Source organism: Balaenoptera acutorostrata, chromosome 18, assembly GCF_949987535.1.
Source record: "Balaenoptera acutorostrata chromosome 18, mBalAcu1.1, whole genome shotgun sequence".
Classification (NCBI taxonomy): Eukaryota; Metazoa; Chordata; class Mammalia; order Artiodactyla; family Balaenopteridae; genus Balaenoptera; species Balaenoptera acutorostrata.
This window is the reverse complement of record NC_080081.1, coordinates 17895467-17922385: the sequence shown is the minus strand read 5'-3', so window position 1 is coordinate 17922385 and position 26919 is coordinate 17895467. Positions and strand designations below refer to the sequence as shown.

At 35.3% G+C, this 26919-nt stretch overlaps 1 protein-coding gene across 1 annotated transcript in view; it reads left to right on the top strand.

Moving 5' to 3' along the window:
• GPC5 (glypican 5) overlaps positions 1-26919 on the top strand; it is a 658111-nt gene that overhangs the window by 435891 nt on the left and 195301 nt on the right. The window contains exon 6 of the mRNA XM_007196859.3: positions 15686-15806. Within this exon, the coding sequence (XP_007196921.2) occupies positions 15686-15806 (121 nt within the window). The remainder of the gene's footprint in view (positions 1-15685; positions 15807-26919) is intronic.

The following is a 26919-nucleotide window of genomic DNA, read 5'->3' as shown; positions in this document are numbered from 1 at the left end:
TCCAGAGAAATCACTCATTTGTAAAAAGGGACAAAAAAAGGAAAATAAATGATCATTGTACTTATAAAATCAGCAAATAATTAAGAAAATAAAATTACAAATGGTTTCAAGATATTGATTTGTTAATCCACAATCATTATTATTTTATAGTTTATTTTATACCAAAAGGTGGGCAAATAGATGCAGCATTTTCTTTTATGTTAATAAATTACAGATTCATTTAAAATGTTTTTCTTTTGAAAATGATATGCAATTGGCATAGACAGTCTAGAAAATTTTGAATCATTTAAGAAAGCATTGCAATTTCTCCAAATTCAGTCTCCACTGTTAGTAGTTTGGTGTGTTTCCTTCCCGTGTTTCTAGGCAGCATTTTGCACAGTGATTAAAAGCATGGACTCTTTAGCCAGGCTGGCCTTAAATTCAAACTCGCCAAATTGGGGCAAGTTATTAAATGCCTCTGTGCCTCAGTGTATTCACCTATAAAATGTGAATACTAATGTTATCCACATCCCTGTGTTCTCATGTGGATTACATGAGATTAAATGTGCAAACTACTTGAAGCCCTGTCTGGAACATAGTAAAACACAACACAGGTAGGGTGAGACCTGTCCTGTGACTCTAGGAGATTTCCAATTTAGACCTCTTGTCCTAAACTATTTATTAGTAGCCACTTTTTCACTCTTAGTAATGGCCAGGATATCCAATAAATGTTATGGTCACCATATACTTGAAAATGTGTTATTAATTATTCTAAGCATAATTTTCATATGGCTGTGGTAATATTATATAAACAATTTTAATATTGCTTTTGTCACCTAACATAGTATAGCCAGAATTTCTCCAAGTCAACTTTTTATAAATAATTTTATAAATAATTTTTAATGTTTGTATGTGATTCCTTAGAATGAATGTGACATAGTTCGCTGATGTATACTTCAGTTATTTTTAATTTTGCCCACCAAAATAATGCCATGATGAATTTCTTTCTCCTGGTATTTGGACTACTCTTCCGTGGATTTACTCACCACGGCAAAATTTAAATTATTGAGTCAAAAGTAATAAACATTTGTTAGGATTTTGATGATGGTTTATATCTGCAGCCATGGAGAATTTCAAAGTATAGCTTAAGCAAGAAAAAAAGACAACCAAACTCTGTCCAGACTTTTGCTGAAACTGCATTTCAGAGTTGACATTACATAGAAACTTAGGTTGCTTCTTTCATTTGACCTTTATTTGCTGACTGCCCTTCTTATCTTATGTTGGCAGTAATATTCAAGTTTTTCATCTGCTTAGTATTCTTACACCGTATCATAGCTGTCATTTTGTGCTAATTTTCCATAAATTATCTAGCAAAAACAAACCACTCAATAACAAAGAATGAATTGAGTGTATGCTCCTTTGACTTATGATTTCTGGAGCTGGAGATCTCCTGTGGCTAAAGGAAAATATTCAACACGTCAGTGTTATGTCAAACATCAGTTCTGAAATTATTGGGTAATCTCAATTCTCCAAGTGTGTTGCTGTGGGTTCCAAGAGATTTGCAGGGTTGTTTTAAAGGAAATAGAAAATGTCAGACTTGTGTCTCCAAGGTTTGGTCTCCTGAGTAATGGATGGTATGTGTCCTTTATTGGATGCCCTTTTGTCTGCATAAAGCAGAAATATTCAGTCTGTGTCAGGAATCTTTATTCTCCTAGTTGATTCTAATTAGCCTTGACAATTTCCTATCTTCCCTTGGTTTGCATTTTCCAAGAATAGTAACCTTTGTTTTTGTAGCTGCCCTTAGCATACAATAAGGTTCTTTTTAATGGTAATTGATATTTTATAGTACCACTAAACAGGTATGTTAAAGGGGCTACCTTATTTTCAAAAAGAACTGAGATTTTGGAAAACTTCAGATGCAGTGGATTGGTAACTACAGGGGTTGCTCCTGCTTAATTTCATCGAATTTTTTTCAGTAATAAATTTGTATTTCATTTAATCATATTTTTTTTAGATGTTTTTCCTCAGGTAAGAGTTCTGTTTGTTCCCAATTCTTTCATTTTGAAGGGTTAAATTCACTGTTTCTAAGGCACTCTCTAATTTGTCTTCCAACTTTTCTCTCTTCTTGAATCACGTTCTCTAGGATTTCAGTTTGAATTTTTTTTAACTTTTTATTTTGAAGTAATTATAGACTCACAAGAAGTTACAAACAAAATACAGAGAGACTCCCATGTACCCACTACCCAGTTTCCCCCAAAGAGGACATTTTATATAATTGCAGCACATTATCTAAACCAGGCAATTGATATTGGCATAATAAAACTCACTAGATGAGTTAGTTCCTCAGGATTTTGTATTATTTTGAAGCAGTTTATGTAAACTTCTATCTGCAGGAAATGTTCTTATAAGAAATAACTGACCTTCTTATTTCAAAAGTATTATTCTCAGTATTTTTTCCCTTTGATTCTGTGTATCTCTTTTATATCTATGATTAGAGAAAAGTGAAGCATTCTAAAAATGAATAGTTTTTAATTCTTTTTTAGATCAAAATAATAGTACTAATATTTATTAAAATGCTTATTGTTGGCAGTATACATATATAGTTTCACTTAGTACTCAAGGCACCCTGAAAATTAGACCACATCACTGATATTTTAGACATTAAGGCACTTGAGGTTCAAGAAAAGTTAATAAATAACCAAATTCGTGTTGTGAGTTAAGACTAAAATAGGACTCAGAGTCAATCTTTGTGATGATGAGATTCAATCTTTGGGATGAACAGTTTGAGATTTTTCTATACAATCATATCGAGTTTTTTGGGTAGGTAATATAACCCACATAATTTCTACTTTTAAAAATATAGTGAGACTTTCTTTGCGGTCTCAAATATAATCCATTTTTCATCTTCAGTGGAGACCTGAAAGAAAAATATTCTTCATGGTACACAAATTTTTGAATATATATATTAAAAAATCTTATACATTATGATGGTCAAATTATATTTTTAATCTTTTAATCTAATCAGTTATAACTGAGAGACATGCTAATTCTATCACAATTAAATATCTTCCAATTATAATTTTATCTGTAATTATACATTCATGTATCATTAATACATTTTGCCTTATAAATGTTCATGGTATGTAACTCATTGAATAAAGAATTATTGCTGCTATACCTTTAATGACTATCCTGCCTTGTATTATTAATATTTTTATTTTTTCCTGTGAACATTTCTGCTTAAATTCTACTTTATCTGAAATCAAAGTGTTTTGATTTTTATTTTTCTCATGGATTATTTCCTTTATTATTTTTCTCATGGATTCTTTAGGTTAGGAAATTCTAGCAGGATTCATCTGGGTAATTCTTCTGCTCCCGTGTCATTAACTAGAGTGATTCAGTGGTGCTCAGCTGGCAAACAAGTCAATGTGCAAGGTCCACGGCTTCTTTTCTATGTCTTGTAAATTGGTGGGAGTGGCTTAGCTGAGAGGGACTCTTCACTAGAGGACCTCCACATGGCTTATATATGGCTTCTCCATCATGGTGGTGTCAGTGTGGTTGAACTCCTCATAGCTGGGTTCCCAGAGACTGAGCTTTCCAAGGGAACCAGGCAGAAGTGTATGGGCTTTTACTATCTAGCCTTAGAAGTCCATAAAATTACTTGCCATACTCTCCTGGTTATAGCAGTAACAAGCATGACCAGATGAAGGGAAGGGGACACAGATCCATCTCTTGATGAGAAGAGTGTCAGCCTATTTTGATGCCATGTTTAAAACTGCCAGACATGGCAATTATATATCAGGTGGAAGGCATTTGAGGAAAGACTTGAAAGAGATGAGAAGCCATGCTTTATTGAGAAAAGAGCATCCAGAGAGAACACAGCTTGTGCAATAACCCTGAACCAGGAGCCTGTGGACTTATTCATAGAGTATTCCATCATGGAAACCAGTGTGGTTGAAGCATAATGAAGGAGAAGAAGAGTATTAGTAGATGATGTCAGAGAAATAAAGGAGAAGAGGCAGATTACGGAGAGAGGGCCTTGTAGGCCATTGTAAGGACTTTGGAATTCCCTCTGACTGAGATGGGATCTATTGAAAAGTCTTAAGTAGAGAAGTGGCATGATCTGAATTACTTTTAATAATATCTCTCTGGCTCTTGTGTAAAGAAAAGGTGAAGGGGATCAAGGTGAAGTTGGGAGTCCAGGAGGGAGTCTTTTGCCATAATCAGACAAGGAAAAAGGTATGGTCTAGACTAGAATGATCATGTTGGAAATGGTCACTAGTGTTCTGAATCTGGACACTTTCAGTAGAGCCTACAGGAATTTTTAATGCTATCTCTTGAGTTCACTCAATGTTAGATGAGGGATATAGAATGCTTTTCCTTCCCTTTGCCCCTAACAATCCTCAATATCTAGTATTATAACTAGGAATGTGAAATATTGCATTTATTAAATACTTATTTTATTTTCTTTTGAAATTTTACTTTAATCATAATTTTGTGGTAAACAATTATAAAACATGTAAAATGAACTTTAATCGGATCAGTTGTCTCCTTTCAGGATTTTGGATTCACAACTTCCTAATCCTTGAAAGTTTAATTTTGATAATTTTTCCCCAATATGTACCGATATGTCCTTGAGCAAATTATTATTGGAAGGACAGATCAGTGGGATATATAGAGATGTCATCCCTTTGCATTCAACCTTGATACAGAACCTGATAGATATGATGTTTTTGGTCATATTCTTATTAAAGTCTCCACGTCTTCTAATATTTTCACACAGCAGAAGAAAGGTCTAAAGTAAACCTGATATAGTTTATTTTTAACTAACTTTTTTTTCTATATATATATATTAGTCTGATATTTTCTTTATTTTTGCAGTTTTGGTGTTTGGCTAGTTTCTGTCTACATATGGATAAGTCTTCACTGTTTTCCCACCACAACCACTAGAATCTGGTTAGTCCTTTTCTTCTTCATATTAAGTTATACCTTTGATTATTGTTTCATATCAAGTTACTCTTGTTTTTTTCTCAGGTTCACAAATTATTCTTGAGTCAGAACTCCCATCTCTGGCATTCCATCTACCATCTTTTCTGTCATTATTTTATGCCTTTCTCTTTCCCCCTGGGCCCTGATTCAATTGCTGCTTGAGCTTTTCAGTGCATCAGTTTTGTTCTCCACGGATCCCATTGTGGATGGAAATTTTGCTATTGCATTTTAGTTTTCATATAAACCTCCTAATCTCACCCATCTCCCATTTTGCCATTTAGGCCCATTTTGTCATTATAACTTTCAGCTCCTGTTTCATAAATGACCTGTCTTTCTATATACTCTTCATAGTTTAAGTAGTTTAAAGCAATTTTCTAAATATTTCTTCTTGTTCAACAGTAAAATCATTTTTAGGGGTATTCTTTCCCTAAGTCTTCAACATGATATTCCCTTTCTTGTTTTTGCAGGATGATTTTTAGTTGTGTGTGTGTTTTCTGTTATATTTTCCCCATTCTCTTTACCTAGAAGGTAGTAATATTTATCTAAAATCAGGTTTTTGAATAAAAATAAATAACCACATTTCCATCTCACTTACCTTTGAGATGATGACTGAGCTTCTTTTTACTTCTAAACTGGAGGAGAGTAGGTTGATATGCACATCCTCTCAGTAGCCAGCAAGCATTTATTGGAATAGCTCAGCTAGGCTAAGGTGGATACCTGTCCTATGCTGTCTCGTTCAAGGCACAAGATGTATTGCAATGTTCAGCACACATGTAGAGTGGGGGGCAAGAATGAGTACTGTTTGTAAATGATATATGTTACTGATTTCTGGGTGGGGATTCTAAAGAAAGGCTGTATTTTATTTTGAAATTAATTTTAAATAGCCCGTTGGTATGGCGCAGGTCACATGTTTATCAGGAATTTCCTGATTTGCTTTATACTCTCTCTCCATTGTTCCCTAAACTTCATTAAAATCTTTTTGTACTAAATAGCAAAGTTGTAATGTGGGAAAAGGAAGGGAAAATAGGAAAAGAGGCTGAATTCTTGCTAGGGGGAGCGAGATCAGGGAGGGGGCAGTGGCAGAGGGAGCGAAGATGCTGGGAAGTCTATATGATTAAGACCCGAATCACTTGGGTTGTAAATCGCTTCAGGTACCCAGGCTCCTCTGTTGCTTCACCCAACAAGGCTTTTCTTGAGGGAAATATTCTCCAGGTCCTGGCAGGATCTTGCTGCATCTTGTTCTTTTACTGTAGCTTCAGTCTCTCAAGGAGTCTATATTAGGCCCCTCAAAAAACAGGACTGGGGCTGTAGAAGAACAACTGCTCCTTCTCAGGGCTCCTACAGGAATGACTCAGCAACAGGCTAGGGAGAGCCAACTACCATCTTACCTGATTTTATATAGAGGAAATTCTTTCCTCCTGTGAACTAAAATATGGATAGGAAGGTTTAACTTAATTGTTTTTACAGTTAGTTTATGTATTGAGTGTCAGTTTTAGGATTTAGTGTTTATGTTGTTTGTTCTATTTTTTTTTTTTTTTTTAATTTTATTTTTGGCTGTGTTGGGTCTTCGTTTCTGTGTGAGGGCTTTCTTTAGTTGTGGCAAGCGGGGGCCACTATTCATCGCGGTGCGCGGGCCTCTCACTATCGTGGCCTCTCTTGTTGCGGAGCACAGGCTCCAGACGCGCAGGCTCAGTAATTGTGGCTCACGGGCCCAGTTGCTCCGCGGCATGTGGGATCTTCCCAGACCAGGGCTCGAACCCGTGTCCCCTGCATTGGCAGGCAGATTCTCAACCACTGCACCACCAGGGAAGCCCCTATTTGTTCTATTTTACTAATTTCTTTTTATTTCTAATGAGACCTTGGATGAGACTCCATTAAAAAGCGCTATTCAGAAACTAGTTAAAACTGGACCAAATCAGCATTAAAATGAAATTACAGATTCATGGGATTTGTTACCAAATTCAGGAACGTTGAGGAATTTCATAAGAACCCATTCTGGAAAAGATAACTTATGTCTTGAAAGTTATTTTTTGGTTTACTTTTGTATCAGTCATGTATGCACTCAGATAGCAAATATGTGTTAAGCTCTCATATTCAAAGCATTTTGTCAAGCCCTGGAGCTAGAGGATGATTAAGACAGACACACTAATTGACCTCAAGAATTTACAGTCTAGAAGGGAGTTATAGGCACTAACTATTGTGTAGTTAATTACTTAATTACAATAATGATACATGTATCCCAGAAAAAAAAAAAAGTGTTAGCAAGCAATAGTCACAAGAGCCAATAACCTAAAAGAGACACCCTAGTTGGCAGTTAGTTGTATTAGTTTCCTGTGACTGCTATAGCAAATTACCAGTGAGTGACTTACAACTGCAGAAATGTGATAGCTAACGGTTTTGGAGGTCTGAAGTCTGAAATCAGTATTGCTGAGCCCAAATCTAGTTGCTCTAAGGCCGTGGTTCTAGGGGAGAATTCATGCCTTGCCTCTTCAAGCTTCTAGCATTCTTGGGTTTGTGGCAGTATCACTTCAGTCCCTGCCTAGTGGTCTTATTGCCTTCTCCTTTTACTTCTGTAAAAAAACAAAACCAGGGGCTTCCCTGGTGGTGCAGTTAATTAAGAACCTGCCTGCCAATGCAGGGGACACGGGTTTGAGCCCTAGTCTGGGAGGATCCCACATGCAGCGGAGCAAATAAGCCCATGCGCTACAACTACTGAGCCTGCGCTCTAAAGCCCACGAGCCACAACTACTGAGCCCACATGCCACAACTACTGAATCCTGCGCACCTAGAGCCGGTGCGCTGCAACAAGAGAAGCCTCTGAAATGAGAAGCCTGCACACCGCGGGGAAGAGTAGCCCCCGCTCACCACAACTAGAGAAAGTCCACGCGCAGCAACAAAGACCCAACGCAACCAAAAATAAAATTAATTAATTAAAAAACAAACAAACCAAAAAATCCAAAACCAAAAAACTCCCTCTGTCTTCCACTTAAAGGGATACATGCCATATGAGAATTTGGGGCCCACACGGATAATCCAGGGTAATCTATCTATCTCAGAATCTCAGATTTAATCACATTAGCAAAACCCCTTTTAAAGCTTGGTGTAGTGACTGGGGAAAGAGAATTTCTAGGCAGGAGGAACAGAGTGTAAACCGAAGGACCTTGCAGAAATCATTTAAATGACTGAAAGAGGGGAAGTAGAGGGAAAGCACAGAGAGTGAGGGAGAGGTTGGCCAAATTTGCCTCGAGGTACAGAATCTCCAGGTCATCTGGACCAGAAACACCCATTCTGTTTGGACTCTGCCGGCCATCAGAAACCTCCTGCCTTCTGTGTATGCATCTTTTTCACATGCTGAGTCAGCCAAGTGTGTTCAGAGAGGAATCACAACTGTAGGAATCTGAAAGTCCATAGGCACGTAGAGTTCTGTCTATGGAACTAGGTCCAACTGTTTTTTGCACCACATAACTGGGTTTGCCAAGAAATAGCTGGAGAAGCAATTTTCTCATATATGCAAGTGAATGCAAATTAGAGTCCATTACACAGGTGGATTGTTTTTTCAGGACTGTCTGATAGTAGGAATTTGGCTGTGGTGTAGTTAAGATGAAGCACGGACAGAAAGCTGAGTTATTTCCCCACCTCCTCCAGCTTGCTCTTCGTAATAACTGTGATTTGAAACCTATCAATTTTTATTTTTTGAGATTCAACAGACCACAAAATGGACAGAACTTTAAGTTGGGATTGGAGACAGAGTTGAAACTGGGTGTTCAAATGGATGTGTTATGCTCAACTTCTAATTGTTTTCTATATACTAATTAATTACTACAGGCTTACTTTCCTTAAGAAAAATTATTTACAAATCTTTTAAAATTTCAAATCTCTTTTATGGGCCCAGGAAGTCCACTTTTTTGCTATTGAAAATGAATGTAAAGAAAGTGAATACGGGAACAGTAGGGTATGTGTGTGTATGTGTGTATAAGTATGTATAAATAGATGCATATATATTATTGTGTATATAAATGTTTATTTTATGTATATATAAATGTTTGTATGTATATACATTATATATTATATACTATATTATTATATTATATATTATGTGTATGTTATATATAAGCACTTTTCCATGTAGTTCTTATTATGTTATTATGTCTGACTTTCATTAATATTCTAACCAATTTATTTGGTCATGCCTAAAATAAGAGCAGACAGAAGTATTTACAATAAAAGCTACATAATACTGAGCTTGTTGGTTTCCTTGACAGACTCCCACCCCCAATCCAAAAATACATGTACCAACCACATATCAAAACTGTCCAATTAATAGAGTATTGATGATGGATTTAAACTTGAAAACTGTATTTGTCAAAGAGTGTCCTTTATAAAAAAAACAAGCTACAAATTTCCAAAAGTAAAGGAAGAAAAAAGAAAATGATTCCATTAAAGGTAGGATTAATAAATATATTAAAAATATTTAATTAACTGTCCATCAGTTAAAATATATCTTACCATTATGACTGCCCTTCCCCCTCTCATTGGTGTTTATTTGCAAATTGCGCATCTGTGTTTCTATTTGCTGTGTAGGATTGTGGAAACAGCTACTTTGTGGTAGTTTGTTACTGTGGCCCTAGGAAACTAGTATGCTCTGAAATTCAAAGTTTCTTTCTCTCTGATTTTATTGTGTTATGTATTGGTAGGAAATACCTGGGTGGTTCATTTGCATGGTATGTTGATAATCTGAGAATTATTGTATCTTGCAACTAATTTTAAAGTATATTTTGATGCAGTTGTTAGTTTCATGTCTGAAGTTTAACTAATGTTGGTGCCAATTACATTTGGAAAACAATACAAAAAAACTGTAAGATTCTAGGGACTTTTAGGATTTTGTAATGTCTCTAAAACAAGGTTGGTGAAATGAAATTTATATAACGTTATATGTAGTGATCTGCTAAAAATTCCTTGTTGATTGCTATACAAAGCATGACATGACCTTATTAGAATAATGTTAATGAGTGTTTTCCGTAAGATATCACAAACTGTGATATCCTCAGTAGGTACTTAGTTATCTATAAATAATAATAAAGTCCATAATAAGGTCTCTATCAATTCTATTTATTTTGACTTCATTATTTAAGGTCAGAAACATATATTTCACACTTAGACATTATTATCTATAATTATAAAGTCACATAAATGGTAGAAATTAACTTAAAAATAGTTTGTGCCTCAACAATTGAAGTGAGATAGTGGAATCACAGAAGGTTGAATCTTTTTGAATTGATTCTACAGATGTCTGCATTCTCTAAATCCCCTCTAGGCCTCTTACCTATCATGAAAGTTTATTCTCTTAAACCTGGCACATAAAATCAATCATATGACTCCTATCTGTTCTGAGAGTTTGAAGATTAAGACCTTCACTGTCAAGGAGAAGGGCTGTATAGAAGCCGCATGTGCACAAAACAGCATTCAGCAGTGGCATCCAGTGTCACTCAGGTATTTGAGAAAAAGTTACAGAAAACAGATCACTAGTACTTACTTCCCATTTGCTACCAAAACCAAGAAGGGGGGCCCAGAGATGGTTTGAAAGAGAAATTTGTTCTGGAGGAAGGGGTTCACTGATGAATACCTACACTGCGCTTCCCAGACCTTTAAACCAGAGACAGCAATGCATTTACCAGAGTCAAAGACACTCCTAAAACTAGGAGACTCAAAACTCTGGAAATGGAAGGAATTTTAATATACAATCACCTAACCAAATCAGAAAAAAGGATATAAACAAAACATCTACTACTGCTGCTATTATTACCACCACCACCAACATGGTCCCTATTCTCAATCTTGAATCTCTAACAGAGATAGCAATAATGGTAGAAAGAGAAAGTCCCTGATAAGGTGTTTTCCTCATCTCTGATCAATGATCATATTCTTATACCTTGTCCCAGTGAAGCTATCAAAAACTTCTAAGACAGATCACTTTAATGATTCATAACGAATTCCAGGGTCAGATTTTATATATTTTTCCACCTGAAATTGTATAAGTGCACATCAAAATACCATACTTTTGATGTGAATCTGAAACAAATTCTATTGCATTCCCAAGAAAATGAAATTAATATCAGCCAAGAGAGCATGGTGTGTTTCAAATAAGAAATGTTGGTAATGTCAGGAGAAATGACTTCCTAATGACATACCGTGTGTAGACGTATTAGCACTTCTTTTTAATATTTCATCTGTTGAACACAGAACTGGAATCTTGTTAATCATCATTTTAAAACATTTTTATAGAATGTAAATATATCCATACTTGCCTTTTGCCATGTTAATGAGAAACAAGTCATACTTGTGGAATGAGTATTCCTATTAAACTGCTGTCGTCCATTCCCAGACCTGCTTAAAAGAAACAGGCACAGATGGTGGCTCTATTACTTCTCTAACAAAACATTTGCCTCTTTTTTGTGTGTGTTTTGTTCCCGCCTTCTCATTGAAATGTGAGCAGTTTTTCAAGTCAAGAAGCCTCTGTAGGGTTCCTTGAAATGTTTTATCCATTACTTGTACATTTGGGAGGAAAAAGAGTGATTAATGATTTATTAAAATTTCATAATGAGAAAAACTCATATAAGAAGTCTGTTGGAAAAACTTTGATTTAGTAACTGTATTTTTTGCATGCAAATTAAAGTCTGCAGGGAGTTTTTGTGTCAAACTAGGAGCCTAAATTACTAATTTTATGATGACAAAACCATTTAGCCCATGTTAAAAATACCTATGTTGATCTTTTATTTATACATTGTTCAATGCAGATTTGTCTGTTGTATGCATATTAAGAAAAAGAGCACAAGACGTTTTCAACGTAAATGTTTTGTTTAGGTTGAAAATACATGTATACAGTGAGGTATCTAAATTTTAACTCTGCAGTTCAATTCTTTTTTTTTTTTTAATGTAAAATGAGCACTCTTGTGGAACCAGGATACAAATCAAGAAACATTACTAGAACCCCAGAAACCCCCTTCAAGCTTCTGCACACTATCTCCTAGAGTAGTACTTATGGTGATTTGGAACATCATTGATTAGTTTTTAACTTTTAATGAATGGAATCATAGCATATGTTCCATATCTTGCTTTCATTTAATATTTAGCTTATAAGATTTGGAATATAGTTATAATTCATTCATTCTTATTGCTATATAGTATGACATTATGTAAATATTCTACCATTTATTTGCCCATGCTAATGTTTAGGGATATTTGGGTTTTGTCCAGTTGGGGGCTATTTTGCATAGTACTTCTCCGAAAATTCTATACCTTTCTTTTGGTAAACATTGTTTAGTATATACCCGGATACATGTCAAATAGTGGTTTATATCAGTTTAAACTCCCATCCACAAGGAGAGAGGGTTCTAACTGCCCTACATCCGTGCCAATGCTTGGTATCATCTTTTTTCATTTAAATCATTCTGGTGTGTGTATATCACTATTGCATTGTGGTTCTTCTTAACCTTACAAAAACAGAAAAGAATAACTAAATTTTAAAAGTATGTTTCACTTAAAGTATCTTAAATGCCCTGTTTTGCAATATATTTTTGTTACTTAAATGATACCTAAGAATAGTGATCCTGAACTATGATGATATACTAGCTGGGAAGGAGATTATTGATCAACTGTAATTCTGATAAATTTAACTAGTTATTAACTGTAAAAATTAAGCACAAAAAATAAATTATTTGGATTAATGTGGGACAATATTCTTGAATGTTAAAAGAAAGTTTCATGGTCTATAAATAAATCAAGACGTGAACCAAGTAAGTGTTTATTTAAAGTTAAGAGAGGAGTCTCAGTTTCCATTGTTGGCATTATGTCTGTATTTCAGGTGAAACAAAGGAAAATCTTAAGGTAAACTTGCAGTCTATTAGTTTAGTCTAAACTTGCAGTATATTAGTTTAGTCTCACTCTGCCAGCAGCTGTTATTTCATTCTTTATCTAGTAATATACAACTGTTCGTTGAAGAGGTTTTTGAAGAAAATAGTGTATCCCTTTTAATTAGAAGCAGTGAAGACTTTGAAATGCTGTAGTTACAGTAAAAAACAAATCAAGTCAAAACAAAACAATTAAAAAAACAAACACTTTGCACCAAGCTAATTGGATCTTTATGTTAGTTGGTTTCAGGAGTTTTCATTCATAATTATTGAATGATTGTATCTAGAGCTCACATTCCCTGTGTTCATATCCTTGCTGTATATTTAACCAACAGTGTTGCCTTGGGAAAGTTACTTAACCTATTCAAATCTTAGATCCCCAATCTACAGATTGGGAATAATTATCGTATGAATATTATATGGTGTACTGTTCTGGGTCCTCCAAGAAGCAAATGCCAAAGAAGGACTAAACACAAGAGGAGTTTTATTAAGGGAAATGCCTATGAGTGAAAACAGGGCGGAATCTGGGTAAGGCTGGAAGAGCTGTTGGCCATGACGCAAACGTGACCCGGAGTGAAGGAGAGAGGGAAGCAAGGTAGAGTGGAAGCATTCTGGCATGAGGTGCAGTCTAAGGCAGGTTTAGCAGGGGCTTCAGGGAATCCTGAGCCAAAATTGGCCAGTAGGGGAATGCTATGTCTTCCAGTGATGGGTCTGCTTTAGTATCTCTGCTGCACTCAGTCATTGGTTGGAGGAGACATAGAAATAGATTTCAGAGCAAAGCAGCAGGTGCCCTGGTCAATGACACTTCCATTATTTTGAAGTCTATGAGGCATGTTCTCATGGCTACAACAAATGATTGTCACTGAGATGAACTGACAAACTCCAAAGAAAGTAATTAAAACAATGCCTGAATCATAGTCATCATTTATCCATTTATTTATTCACATTATTCATCATTATTATTAATAATGATCACACTAATAAAGGAGCCACATGTGTAATCTACTTGAAATATTTGGAAGAAAAATATAACAGTGCTACAGAGAAGTTAAGAGAAGCCTAATATTTACAATTTACTTGATTCTTCCTAACTAAAGAATATTAGTACACATTAATAGTATATGCATAATTGTTTTCCTTCTACTATTTGTTATTGGTATATATTGCTAAGTTACTAACTTACACTGGACTACCTAACTTTAAAACCCTCTATTTCTGCATAAAGAAATGAGTTCAAGGTTGTTTTAAAAATAAAAAGATTTATTAATATCATTATTCTTATCACATCCAATTGGTATTATCCATATCAAAGAGTTCCATCATTTACTGTCATTGGAAGGACATAATTAGTAATTGTTTGATCTACTTTTGAAAATTGATCATTGGGTATGCATAATATTGGGAATAACTGGATATTCCTTGAAACTCCTTTTGTTTGGCCATATTCTGAACAGTGGAACCTCTTTTTATCTTTTCAAAGAGTTTCCACTACCGTAGAAAATTCAGAAGGTTCACGTACATAATTGTGATACTCTGCTCAAATACAGAGAAGGGATATTACATTACAAATTATGTGAAAATGCTTCCTGAAAAGTCTGTGAGGCCACTTTATCATGATACTTTAATGTAAGCAACATTTTACTCAGAGGAGAGTCTTAAACATAGAGGGGATGGAACCTCCAGGGCATGTCCCCCATCTCTTACTTTCCCCCATTTGTTCTCTCCCTTTGTAAATAAAAGCCTAGTTATGGTTCCCTGTGTGTGTTACTCACGTGCCTTTGTGATTTCCCCTGCTGGGATGTCATCTTTTGCCTTGGAGTTCACATTAACTACATCATCCAAGACCTATCCTTACCTTAATATTTCCAGGGCTGCCTCAAGCTATAACTCCTCCTTTAGTTTTTCCCCAAGTGTCTTGGTCCAAATAAACTTCTCCATATGTTCATTGTTTACTACTTGTGTTATCCCTACCTCTCACTTGGCATATACTCTTCCTTCTTGCTATCCCTACCACATACTGAACGTCTCCTTCATTCCTAGTGGTGTGCTTTAACTGTTCACTTGTCATTACGCTACACCACACTGTCAGGAAAACAAAGATAGTTATATTGCTGGAATCTAGTAAGAACTTTTAAATATAATAAAATCTAATGAATGAATGCATGAATGAACAAGTTAATTGATACATTATATTCCCAGGTATATAATGAGTACTGGAGGACAAGAATTGAGTCTTATACCTCCTTATAACCCCAGTCATGTAGTATAGGACTAGAATATAGGAGGGGGCACTTAATACATCTTTGTGACTGATGAATCTAAATATTTGTTTGAATACTAAGTTGACATATGACATATATATGTGTGTATATGTGTATAAGTATATATATATATTTCTTTTGTAGTCCAATATGTAAAAAAATATGACTGTGATTCATCTAAATACTGTATAAAATGAAGTGAATTGACCCAGATGATATGGATTCAGACATGTATGTAATTCAGCAAAAATTGGTAACAAAGTGAGATGTATATTAACTTTTTTTGGAATATTGGTAAGTAGCACTAAAAACACAATTTTTGGTTGGGTCTTTTGAGAGGATAACAATAGAATAGTTTGTATTTGCATGCTAAGTGTTTTAGCAGGAAAAAACATTGCAGCTGTGCCAGGTTCTGGTCCAAGAAAAAATACATTATTTTATACTCTTGAAGGAGTAAGATTCTGAACTCGAATCTGTTCAAAAAGTTGTGGCAGATAATACTGTGACCAGGTTATTAAGTCATGTATCTTTCACTTTTCACTTTGTTAGCTATACTCAGCGTGTGGTTGGAAATGGAATCAAAGCCCAATATGGAAATCCCGAAGTCAAAGTCAAAGGAACCGATCCTGTGATAAATCAGATTATCGATAAACTGAAGCATGTTATTCAGGTAAGTGCCAATGCTCTATTTATTGGTATACTCAGTAATAACTAGTTAGTGATGACTTTCTATTATATGTGATCAACCTGTTAATCCTATCTGATAATCCTACCTGAAACTGAGTACTGGAATAAATTATTTGTATCTAGAGTTTTGGAAATATTTGGTTGAGTGATTTTCATATGCAGTCAATGTGCAGCAGTATTTTAATGGATAGACAATATCTATCTGTAAAAGGAACCATGGCTTCAGGGTTTCAATGAATAATGAGAATCTCAGGATGAGCTTCATCCCTAATGAATAAGCTTTAGACATGGGAACTACTGTCACCATCAAAGAAAACACATAGAAGAGCATTGAAGGTGCCAAAGTCACCTTCCAGGCAACTTTCTGAGCCTTGTTGTGAAGGTTTTTGCTGCATTTTCAACAAAAGTTAAGCCATAAATGAATCACATGCATTTCTTGTATTTATTTCCTGTATCACCTTTTACATGTTACCTAATGGTTGTTTATGAAATACTTGTTTTATCTTTAATAATATTATTTAATTAAGTGAATATATACTGCTGTTTTTAATACACAGCAAGTAAAGCATGAAGGTATCTGTCAAAGGAATATTTCATCAAACTATTGGATTAATGAAAGCCAAATATTATATTACATGTTGTAAAAACCACCTTCCATTCTGCATCTCTTGGGGTTTGGGGTAAGAAGCGCTATTTTTTAAGTTATTAGTCTTTTTATAACAATTTATATGTGCATATGTTTTAATTTTTTCTAAGCAAAACTTTGTATGGATAGTTGACACTGACTTCTAGTATTCTATGTCACAATGTATACCTAAACATAGTACTGAGTTTTTATTGATATTATTCCAGAGCCGTTGGTATGCTTCTCATAATTGTTCTGCAAAACTTAAGTTTATATGGGGACAGTTCTTAGGATTCCATTTTTATGGGAGTCTCTACATATTGAACAAAGCAAGATAGGGGGGCTTGTGTCCAACACCATAGATTTCTCCTTTCCAGGAGGCAGTAATGGCTACTTTGCTCTTTCTATGGCTAGTGCATTGCAAAAACAGAGCTTTCACCCTGGAGAGCAGAATCAAAAATAAGTTCCATTAGGAAAAGTATAAGAGAAAATTGGTGCCGTAATTGCTAGTGAACTAAACCAGTTCCGTCAAAGAGGCACCTCCAGGGTAGTGTAAATAGGTGCCTTATGCTGCTAGTGGGGCAAGTGCTGAGACGTTTCTTGGAACCGAGTTGCTTGGGAAAAGGGCAGGAGCTAAAGTGACAGTGTAGGAGGGAGCAGTGAGCCGCAGAAGCTGGGCCAGAGCCCGGGTCAGAATGGCTGAGGTCATCAAGGAGCAAGCCTGTTGTCCTCAGAAGCAAGGATAATAAGCTCATCAGTGACTGTCACTCAGGCACTCAGAAGGACGGAAGTCACTCTTCCTGCCAAATTTTTGGAACCTTGCTTCCCCATGATGAGAAAAAACAAGGAAGACCTCCAGGTGAAATTAATCTGGACTCAGTGAGACCCTAATGAGAATTCAGGAAAATTTAGGATATTTTTAAATTCTTAAATTTCCAGTGGGCCAATAAACAATCTATTAGGAACTTGACACATAAACAGACTAGATTCCTAAGTATATGCCGATGTATATATGTTTTTGTTGGCGTTCGCTGGGAAAGAGACTCTGAAACAGAGATGTGCGTGCAGGAGGTTCACGGCAGGGTGCCCTGCAGTCAGTAAGGGGCTGGAGGGAGGAGCACAGCACAGAGGGAGCAACTGAACTGTGTTGTAGCTTTAACAGAAGCCTTGCCTGGACCCAGTAGGACCTCAGGAGCTGGGAGGCCTCTTTCAGGTTGTCCTGAGTTGGAACAAGGAGGTGGGTCTTCATTGTCCCACATTGACCAGTGATTGGATGAGGGCTACTGGGGTGGAGGTAGGTGTGTTAACTCAGCTCTGAGTCAGCACAGCTCTGAGTCATCAGCAGCCAACAATATTATCTGCAGCTGGAGGAACAAATGCCTTCATCTAGGTGGCACCTTACAGCATCATGGGCTATAATATGGTATGTAGATCTGTATTATTCAAAAACTCCAGTGCACAATGGATCATCAAATCAAAAGAGCTTTAATAAGAAGTGGTTCCTCTCACTGAGAGACAGCAAAGCTTAGTGGTCTCCAACGTGGGGTAAGCATTCCCCAGGGAGTTCACAAGCTGAGCCACTGGAAGGCAGAAAGGAAATATAGAACTTCAATGTATATTTATTCTGTCACATTCTTTTAATTTTTTTTTTTTGGTTGTAGGAAGGTATATAAAATATGTAACAGTGCAATAGCACATGCATATAGTTTAGAAATACATAAATATGTGTCGAGTGGGTGTGTGTTCAAACTGTTTTAATGGTGTATGTATACACACACACACACACACACATATATATATTATAAAAACAGATGGAAAACCCTGTTGTAGGCAATAAGGATGGAGCGGCTATATACAAAAGAGTACATGTAAAAAAACCATATTCACAAAGAAATAAGTAGATACTCAAAATGTAGGGTTTATTGAAAATTCTTCACAGGAGGGTTCACTGATATGTTGCCCATTTGGCATGACATTTGCCCCTTCTTGCTTCATAGATTTCAAAGCCATATCCTTTTCAAGGTGGCAGAGGGAAATTCCACTTTTTTTTAGCACCCATGTTAAATTGAGTCCCATTCTTTCATCTTTATATTAGTGTGCAGATCTCCAATTATTCATGCTTAAGTTTCCTTCCAGAGTTACAAGAGAATATGAAATAAAATGCTACCTTTGAGGTCTATCTTTTTAAAGTCTACTAGGATGATATGATTGAAATTTAGATTTTTACAGAAGATAGCAGAAAGTCATATTTTGTACAATATTCACCTTTAGTGTCTTAGAACATGTTCTTTCCTAAGACAGCTGTCATGGAGATGAAGAGAAATTTTTGACTTTGCCAGACTTCTGACTGCTGGTCATATGTGTGTGTCCTAGCGGGAACAGCTGCTGTGCTGTAATATCCAGGGGCAGTTAAAAAGACCCACCACAGAGTCAGGTCTGAAAAGTTTCAGAAAATCATCTTCTATAAGTGAGAATTTATTAATTTGGGAATAAGTATGGAGCAAGGGAGGAAGTAGAAGAAGGAACATATTTCAGAATCTAATCTGTAGATTTAAGTGATCACTTATTTGTGTTTGGAGTTTGTTTTTTATTGTCATGGATATTAAATGCATTTGTCGACAATACAGTATACTATAAAAATGCCATCTCTCATCATAGGGGTAAGCAAAAGTTCCTCTTGTCCTTTTTTTCCATATCTAAGTATATGGAAATAAGCCAGCCATATTTATTAGCAAAAACTGTCTCCATATGTTAGCCCCCAAACATCTTTCTTCTAGGCCTGCCATTGAGCACACCTCATTTTCTACCCTGGAACCTCTGCAGTTAGAGTCATTAAACAAGTGGGTAGGGATTTTACTTTGAAAATGCCACTTTGTAAATGTCTTAATCATTAATTTATTCAAAATATTCCACTAATACTTATTGAATTCCCACTATGGGCCTGGTTCTGCACAAGGCACTGAGGTTACATGGGTGAACAAAGCAGACACAACCCTGCTCTCATGGGATTTATATTCTAAGGAAAAGGAAAATACAATGCCTGTAGCTGACAAATGTGAACAAATCAAGAACACAGAACAGATGAGGTAGGGAAAGGCACTCAAGAAGAGAGAGCTAGTGGAGGCCATTCCAAGTTGGGGAGCTGCTGGGTTGATACTGATTGACAAGGAATCATAGGAAAGGGAGAAGGAATCATAGGAAAATCTGGGAGAACTGTGTTTGAAGCAGAGGAAATAATACATTCAAGGACTTGTGGCAAGAGTAGGTTAATTGTATTCAGAGAACAAAGAGAAAGCCATGTGTCTGGAACAGAATGAATACAGAAGAGAAGAAAACATAAGATGAATTAAGGGGAAACTGGTAGGCTCTGGTAGGGCATTTCAGTCTTCTCCTAAGTGGGAAAGGAAGCCACTTAAAGGCTTTAGGCAGAGTATGATGCAATTTAATTTATGTTTTATAAAGATAATTTTGGCTTTACTATGGAAAATGGACTTGAAGGGCAAGGGTAGAAATTGATTTGGACTAGAATAAGAAGAGTGGATAATATGAGAAACAGATGGATTTGGATCGATATGGCAAGAGGAGTTATCAGGAATTGTTGATGGATTGGAAATTGGGACAAGAGAAAGAGTATAAGGAAGATAACCAGGTGGAATGATAATGTCATGAAGTGAAAAAAGGAATTCTGGAAGTGGAGTGCATCTGGGGTTTGGTTGTTGGAGTTGACCAGAAATTAATAAATGAATGGTTCTCTTAAATTTGAGATGCCTGTTAGACATCCCAGAGGCATGCCCAGAGTTCATTGGCGACCCTAGAACTAGAAATGCACATTTGGGAACATCAGTATACAGATACTATTCAAGTTCTGAGACTGTATGAGATTGCTACTTTCTTGTTAGAATTTGTACTAAAACAATTAGAAGAGAATATAAAACAGCAGAATTTTATGAAAAATGTGTACCGTACAAATCTACGAATGGAGAAATCATTTATTTAATGTATGTGGTACCTTGCAGATACTTAGAGAGTTGATCTTGGACAGACAAGATATTTAGTAACATTAACTTTTTCTTACTGAAGAATTATGTGTGTATTATAATAAACCAAATTTTATTATTTTAGAAAATTTTACCAATAGAAAGAGTAGAAAATAAATGTTATACCACTTATGAGACAACAAACAAGCCTCAGGAAATAAGCCTTCTAGACTTTTTTGTACTTACGTATACATTTGACTTTTTAAAATAAAACAAAGAGTACATTTGGTTTTGTGTCCCAAACTACTCACCTAACAACACATAAATTTGTTTTCACAGAATTAAATATTCTGCAATATGGTTGCTAGTGCCCGAATATTATTCTATCATATGGTAGGACTATAATTTTATTTAATCCAAGCACCTTGAGTTAGATATTTAGGTTATTTTCAATTTTCACGATAATGAAGACTACTAATAGGTATATCCCCTAGACATAAATCTTTTTGCAACTTTTTTCTCTTGTGATAAATTTCTAAATGTTGTAACCAAGAATCTGTTCATTAATAATTTTATGTATTTTGATAAATATTGCTAAATTTTTCTCTAGGAAAATTATAGGAATTTATATGTGAAGCAAATTATATATTTCAGTTTTCCCTGCATATTGAGGGTGTAGGTGAGAGATGGCACTGACCACACATCAGTGTTAGGGAATATTATGGAGCTCTAGGAAACAAAGTAGTCAAACCAAAGTAGAAATGTTAGCCTGAGCTCCTGTCACCTGAGAGTACACCAAGGATGGCCAAAAAAAAAAAAAAAAAATGGTCATGAAGAACCTAGGGGCAAGACGGGAATAAAGACGCAGACCTACTAGACAAAATAAATATTTTTAATTAGAAAATAGTTTATAAGATTTTTTGGGACTTCCCTGGTGGTGCAGTAGTTAAGAATCTGCCTGCCAATGCAGGGGACACGGGTTCAAGCCCTGGTCCAGGAAGATCCCACATGCCACGGAACAACTAAGCCCGTGCACCACAACTACTGAGCCTGCGCTCTAGAGCCCGCGAGCCACAACTGATGAAGCCAGCGCACCTAGAGCCCGTGCTCTGCAACAAGAGAAACCACTGCAGTGAGAAGCCCGCGCACCGCAACAAAGAGTAGCCCCCGCTCGCCGCAACTAGAGAAACCCCGCGCGCAGCAATGAAGACCCAACGCAGCCAAAAATAAAGATAAATAAATTTATTTAAAAAAGAAAGATTTTTCAAGTCTTCCTAGAGAAAGCGAAAACAGCTTTAATTTTACTTAATTGTTTAGGACGAGCCCTATCTTTAAGTCCTGCCAGGAACAAAAATGCCAAGAAAATTCAATATAAATGGATAACTATGGATTATAGTTTGGCCTCAGGGAATATTTCAGGTACTTCGAAGTCCCCTCACTGTCTCTGCAAGTCCTTCTGAACTGGGAACAGGGACCTTGGAAAAAAGAGGGAAGTCATTCCCGGCTCCCCTCCATCTGTGATTTTGGCATCTTTCTCTAGATAAGCCACCGTACAAACCCTGAGAGATACATTCCTGCAGTTTCCTACATTCCAAAACCTGTGCTTAAGGTGGACATTGCTTGTACCTTTGAAAACGACCTGTGATAAATATAGGGTAGCTATTAGCCCTCCAGTGAGGAATTGTGTAAAGGACGGAATTTTAAAATGTTAACATGAACTTTCTTAGATGTTTGCATCAGCCTGAATTGCCCTTCGATAATAGATAGGAAACAGCACTTGATTCCTCTTAGTACATCTGACAGAGGAAATGTATGAGCATTTTAATTCAGATTGTCTCTCCTAACAAACTTATTTTGAAACTTCTCGTTCATATTGACTAAGTTTGTTTAGGGCAAAGCTGTCAACAAAAAAGTCACAGTTATGCAGCAATTTATCTTTAAGCATTAAATAACATCTATCATTTTTCAAAGAAAATGATGTCAGCGGTTAAAATCCTAACTGCTGAGCACTGTTATTTGTGGACGGTAATGACCCACTGCTTAGAAATTACTTTACCTACTTTCAGTATGAAACATAAAAAGTAATATCACAGCAATTTTCTATAATTCTTTTATTGCAAGACCAATAAATGTTACAGTGTTGTTAAAAGTAGTAGATTTAAATAACGTTTTATTTCTTCAAACAATTCCAATACATATAAGATATTACCGGTTTCTATCAAATATTCATTTTTATAGAGAGACTAAACTTCTTTAGAAAAATGTCTTCATGTATAAAATAAATTTGATTTTTAAATGTGAGAAAGAGCAATCATCATAACCATTTGCTTAAAACCACAAAATACATAGATATTTTATAATGTGTATTTCAGTAATCACAACCTATGGGTTCAAGAAGAGATGAGAGACTTTCTTATTTTATGTAGGGAAAACTATGTTAAATTGCCTCTTTTATTTTATCTCATTCTGTTCCTAGGATACCAATATGATAAACAGTGACTTAATAGCTATGGTAGGTTAAGAAGAGATTCTAATTGAAATCTCAATGGATGGTTAGTGTTTATAAATACAAAAAAAAAAGGACACAGAATTTTAAAAAGATATTAGTATCTCAAAATTTCTGAATTATGAAAACTGTCCAAGCTTTTTTCATTAAATCACCTACTATGAAATGCATTTAGGAAGACGTTTCCTGTTGTTAATAGCTTATAACTCTGACAAAGAGCCAGTCAATTGGTCAATTCCTGATTGCAAACTATTTGACCATGAGGTGTCAGCTGACTATGAACTTCTTCCACTTCTACCAACTCATTTCCTTGCTTAGGAAATCACTACAGCACCCTGACTCCTTCCTCCTGATCTCCACTACACACTAATATCATGCCCCCAAGCCTACTTTATTAATATTCCAGAAAGACAGTCACTTCTTGATTTTGTATTAGCAATGCAGTAGTGACCAAAGCCTGTTTAGTTTTTGGTTCAGAAGAAAGTATTTGAAATGCGCTCAATAACATTGAATGGTCATCTAATTTAGCAATTAGTTTGGTCTGAGTAAAGTCAAGGGAAGGTTGCTTTCTGGAATATGTGGTATAATGCATTGACTTCACTATTGGCCATTTCATTAAAAAAATCAATGGTCAGCATAAAACCAACCTTTTAAATTAGTGGACAATCAACTGGAAATGCAAGTTTCAAAACTCTTTTTGAAAGTAATGGGGTTTGGGTTGGCCATTGATCATTTATTTTCTATTATTTAAAGAGTATGTAGCTGTTTGATGTTGGGTAAATATTTGACTTTATATTTACTCTGATGCTGCCACATTATTATTACTTATTAAGATTTGAGCCATTTATCTAGCAGATTTTCTGTTTGTCAAACATATTGAAAGAATGTTGGACACTAAAACTTTTATATTTTTTATTTAGGTGATTTTTTTGTACATTTGTACAAAAAATCTTCTTAATTTTTTACATTTGTACAAGAAAAATTGTACATTTGTACAATTTTGTGCATGAATGTTGACAGCGGCATTATTTGTAATATTCAAAAAGTGGAAATAACTCCTTTTTCTCCCTTGCTGTCTAAAGGTGTGTTTTCTGGGGGGGTTGGGGGGACTGTAATAGGAAGATTCCTGGCTCATAACTTCTGCTAGAATATAGAACAGAATGAACCACAAGACAGGAAATAGAAGAACTAAGTGAAAAGTCACATACTCACCTGCTTGTTTTCAGAATGCTAGCATTCAGGTACCAGCTACTCATGTAGAATATTAGATGACTCTTCTTTGAAGAAACTGATCAATTCTAGAACAAATAATTCCACTTACTGATTGGGCTTATACCCATTGCGAAGTCAATTTATCATCTAATTGAATGGTGGTGAAATCCTCTATTATACCCTATATATATACAATAATTTCCAGGTGGCTTCTGATGCCCAATATCAATGGACAATCAAAGATCACTGTGCATTGAAGTAAAATGGGAAAAAAATAAATATAAAAGAAAAAAAGAAATGGGAAAATATAGATGAGTATGAAGAAGAAAATACACAAAGCTATATGAATATCCTCCAAAAAATGAGAGAATAGATTGTATCTTAAAAAAATACTAATATATTGCTTCTAAAAAATTAATGAAAGAATAAGAAGGAACTTCAAAAATTGAAAATATATAAAAATTTAAAATTCAGTAGAAGAGTTTTCAAGATATAGTCAAAAAATATTCTATAAAATAATAACACAAAAAAGAGAGAAGGAAATAGTAAAATGATGAGATGTTAGAATTTTACTCTAGGAGATCCTTGTAATAAGAATTTCAGGGAAAAGAACCAAACTAATAGAGAGGAGTTTATCATATAAATAATAAATCACTTTTTTCAGAAATGAAGAGTCTTGACTCCAGATTGAGCCCACCAAATGACCATTACAATGAATGAACACACACACACACACCACACACAACAATAATTATGAAATTTATGAATATTGAAGAGAAGATATTAAAACCTTCCAGTGAAAGAAACAAACCAAACAAAATACATACAAATGCATACAAAGAATGGGGATCAGATTTGTAGTTTCTTACTGACAGGAGTACTAGAAGAAAATGGAAAAGCAGTACCTTCAAATTATGAGGCAACTGATTTCTGACCTGAAATTCTATACATAGCTAAAATGGAAATCAAGTATGAGGATAGATTAAAAAGCTTTTCAGATAAGAATACACAAATTTATATTTTATAAACCTTCTGTGTAAAGCTGTTGGCAAAGAGTGATCAAGAAATGAGAAGATATGGGGTCCAGGCAACATGCTGTTGAATACATCAGATTAGGGAAAAGGAAGACTGTGGGAAGGAATTTTGCAAGCCAAAAAGAAAAAAAAAATTGCTAACTTAATGTGTTGGAATGTATGAAAAAAACATTTGACAGATTTGCTAGAGCATTTAAGGAAAAAACTGGATAGATACAAGGCAAATTATGCAAATTGATAGATACCATGGCAATTGTAGATTATAGGAAAGCAAAAACCTTTATATGAAAAGATATATAATCATAGTACACTATTTCCCTGAAGTGAATAAAATATTTGTAGATAAAACTATTACTGTTATCACAACTTTGCTAAAATTAAATTAGTTGTATGGGAAAGAGGAAAGTGGGATGTGGTGGTATAACAGAAAATCAATAAATATTGCCAAGAATTGATAGTAAGAAACAGAAAATAAATGCCAATTTAATAAAGGTTTAGACATGTAAGGTTAATGCTAGAACAATCAGTCAGGTTGATTATTACTTTCCCCAGGAGCAGGAAACATGGTCTATAAAGTGCCTTTGGGAGTAGAAATGCTTTTTTTTTTTTTTTTTTTTTCTTTTAAATAGACCTTTTGGTACTACTTGTTTTTTACTAAATATATTTATTACTCTGATAAACATAAATATAATTTAAAAAACTAAAGACAAACTCTGCATTATGTTTTATGTGGAGCTGCATCATCTGGTCTTCCATGTCTCAAACCTTATTAGCTAATTCCTCCCCTTCTTACACTAATGTTACATCTACTCTCCCTACATACACACTCATTGTTTCAGTTCTTTAATATCTCAAGTTCTTTCTTACTTCTAGTTCTTCCATTCTATTTTTTTTTAAGAAAAACACATTATTGTTAACTTTTACTTGGAAAAAATTGTCTCTTTTTTTCTGTATCTCATAGTCATCCATTATGTCTCAGTTTCCCCCAAAGAAGGGCGCGTGTATTCCTGTGTTCTTCCTCACACTCTGCAACTGACTTACGAGAGCGCTTCTTTAGAGAAGAAAAAAAATCAAATTTTTCTGTACCCAAATATCTTGGTTAGTCTGATTTTAGTGTTTTGAACCATATCTCGCAAACTTGGCTAATTTTTCTGTTTGGACTTGGCCGATCTTTTTGCTCTGATTAAATGTTGCAGAGAAACTCCTCCTCTAGCTTTTTCTGGATATTAATTCAGGTTCATAGTTCTACCACCCTCATTGAATTCTGGGAACCTAGGGTTATAGTAGTTCATAACACTTCCCAATCAAACAACCCAGCTCTTCTCCTTGTTATTCACAATTTTCTGGGCCATGTGCCGTCCTCTCCTGGCAACTGTCACAACTTGATTCCAAATACCCCAAAGTTTGGCAGGCAAAAAATAATCCATCTAATGATCTTCTGTAGCACTCTTTTGCCATATGAGTGGCTCATGCATATTCTCAGCTTTCTGCAGGCGTTATTATGGGTCCATAATGCTTTGCAGACTCAATAAATGTACTCCATAATCACTTGAATGTCATTTTATGAATGTGCCTTGAAGACGTAATTCGTCAGAGCAGAACAGTTTCTGGATATATTTCTTGCAATTCAGCAGCACTTAACCAGATGGCCCCCTATTGTTTTGAAGCAGTGAATGCACCTTGAAAGTAGGCTGACTTATGAGAGGAATATGGTCACTGAGGATCATTGGGAAAGTTTCTTA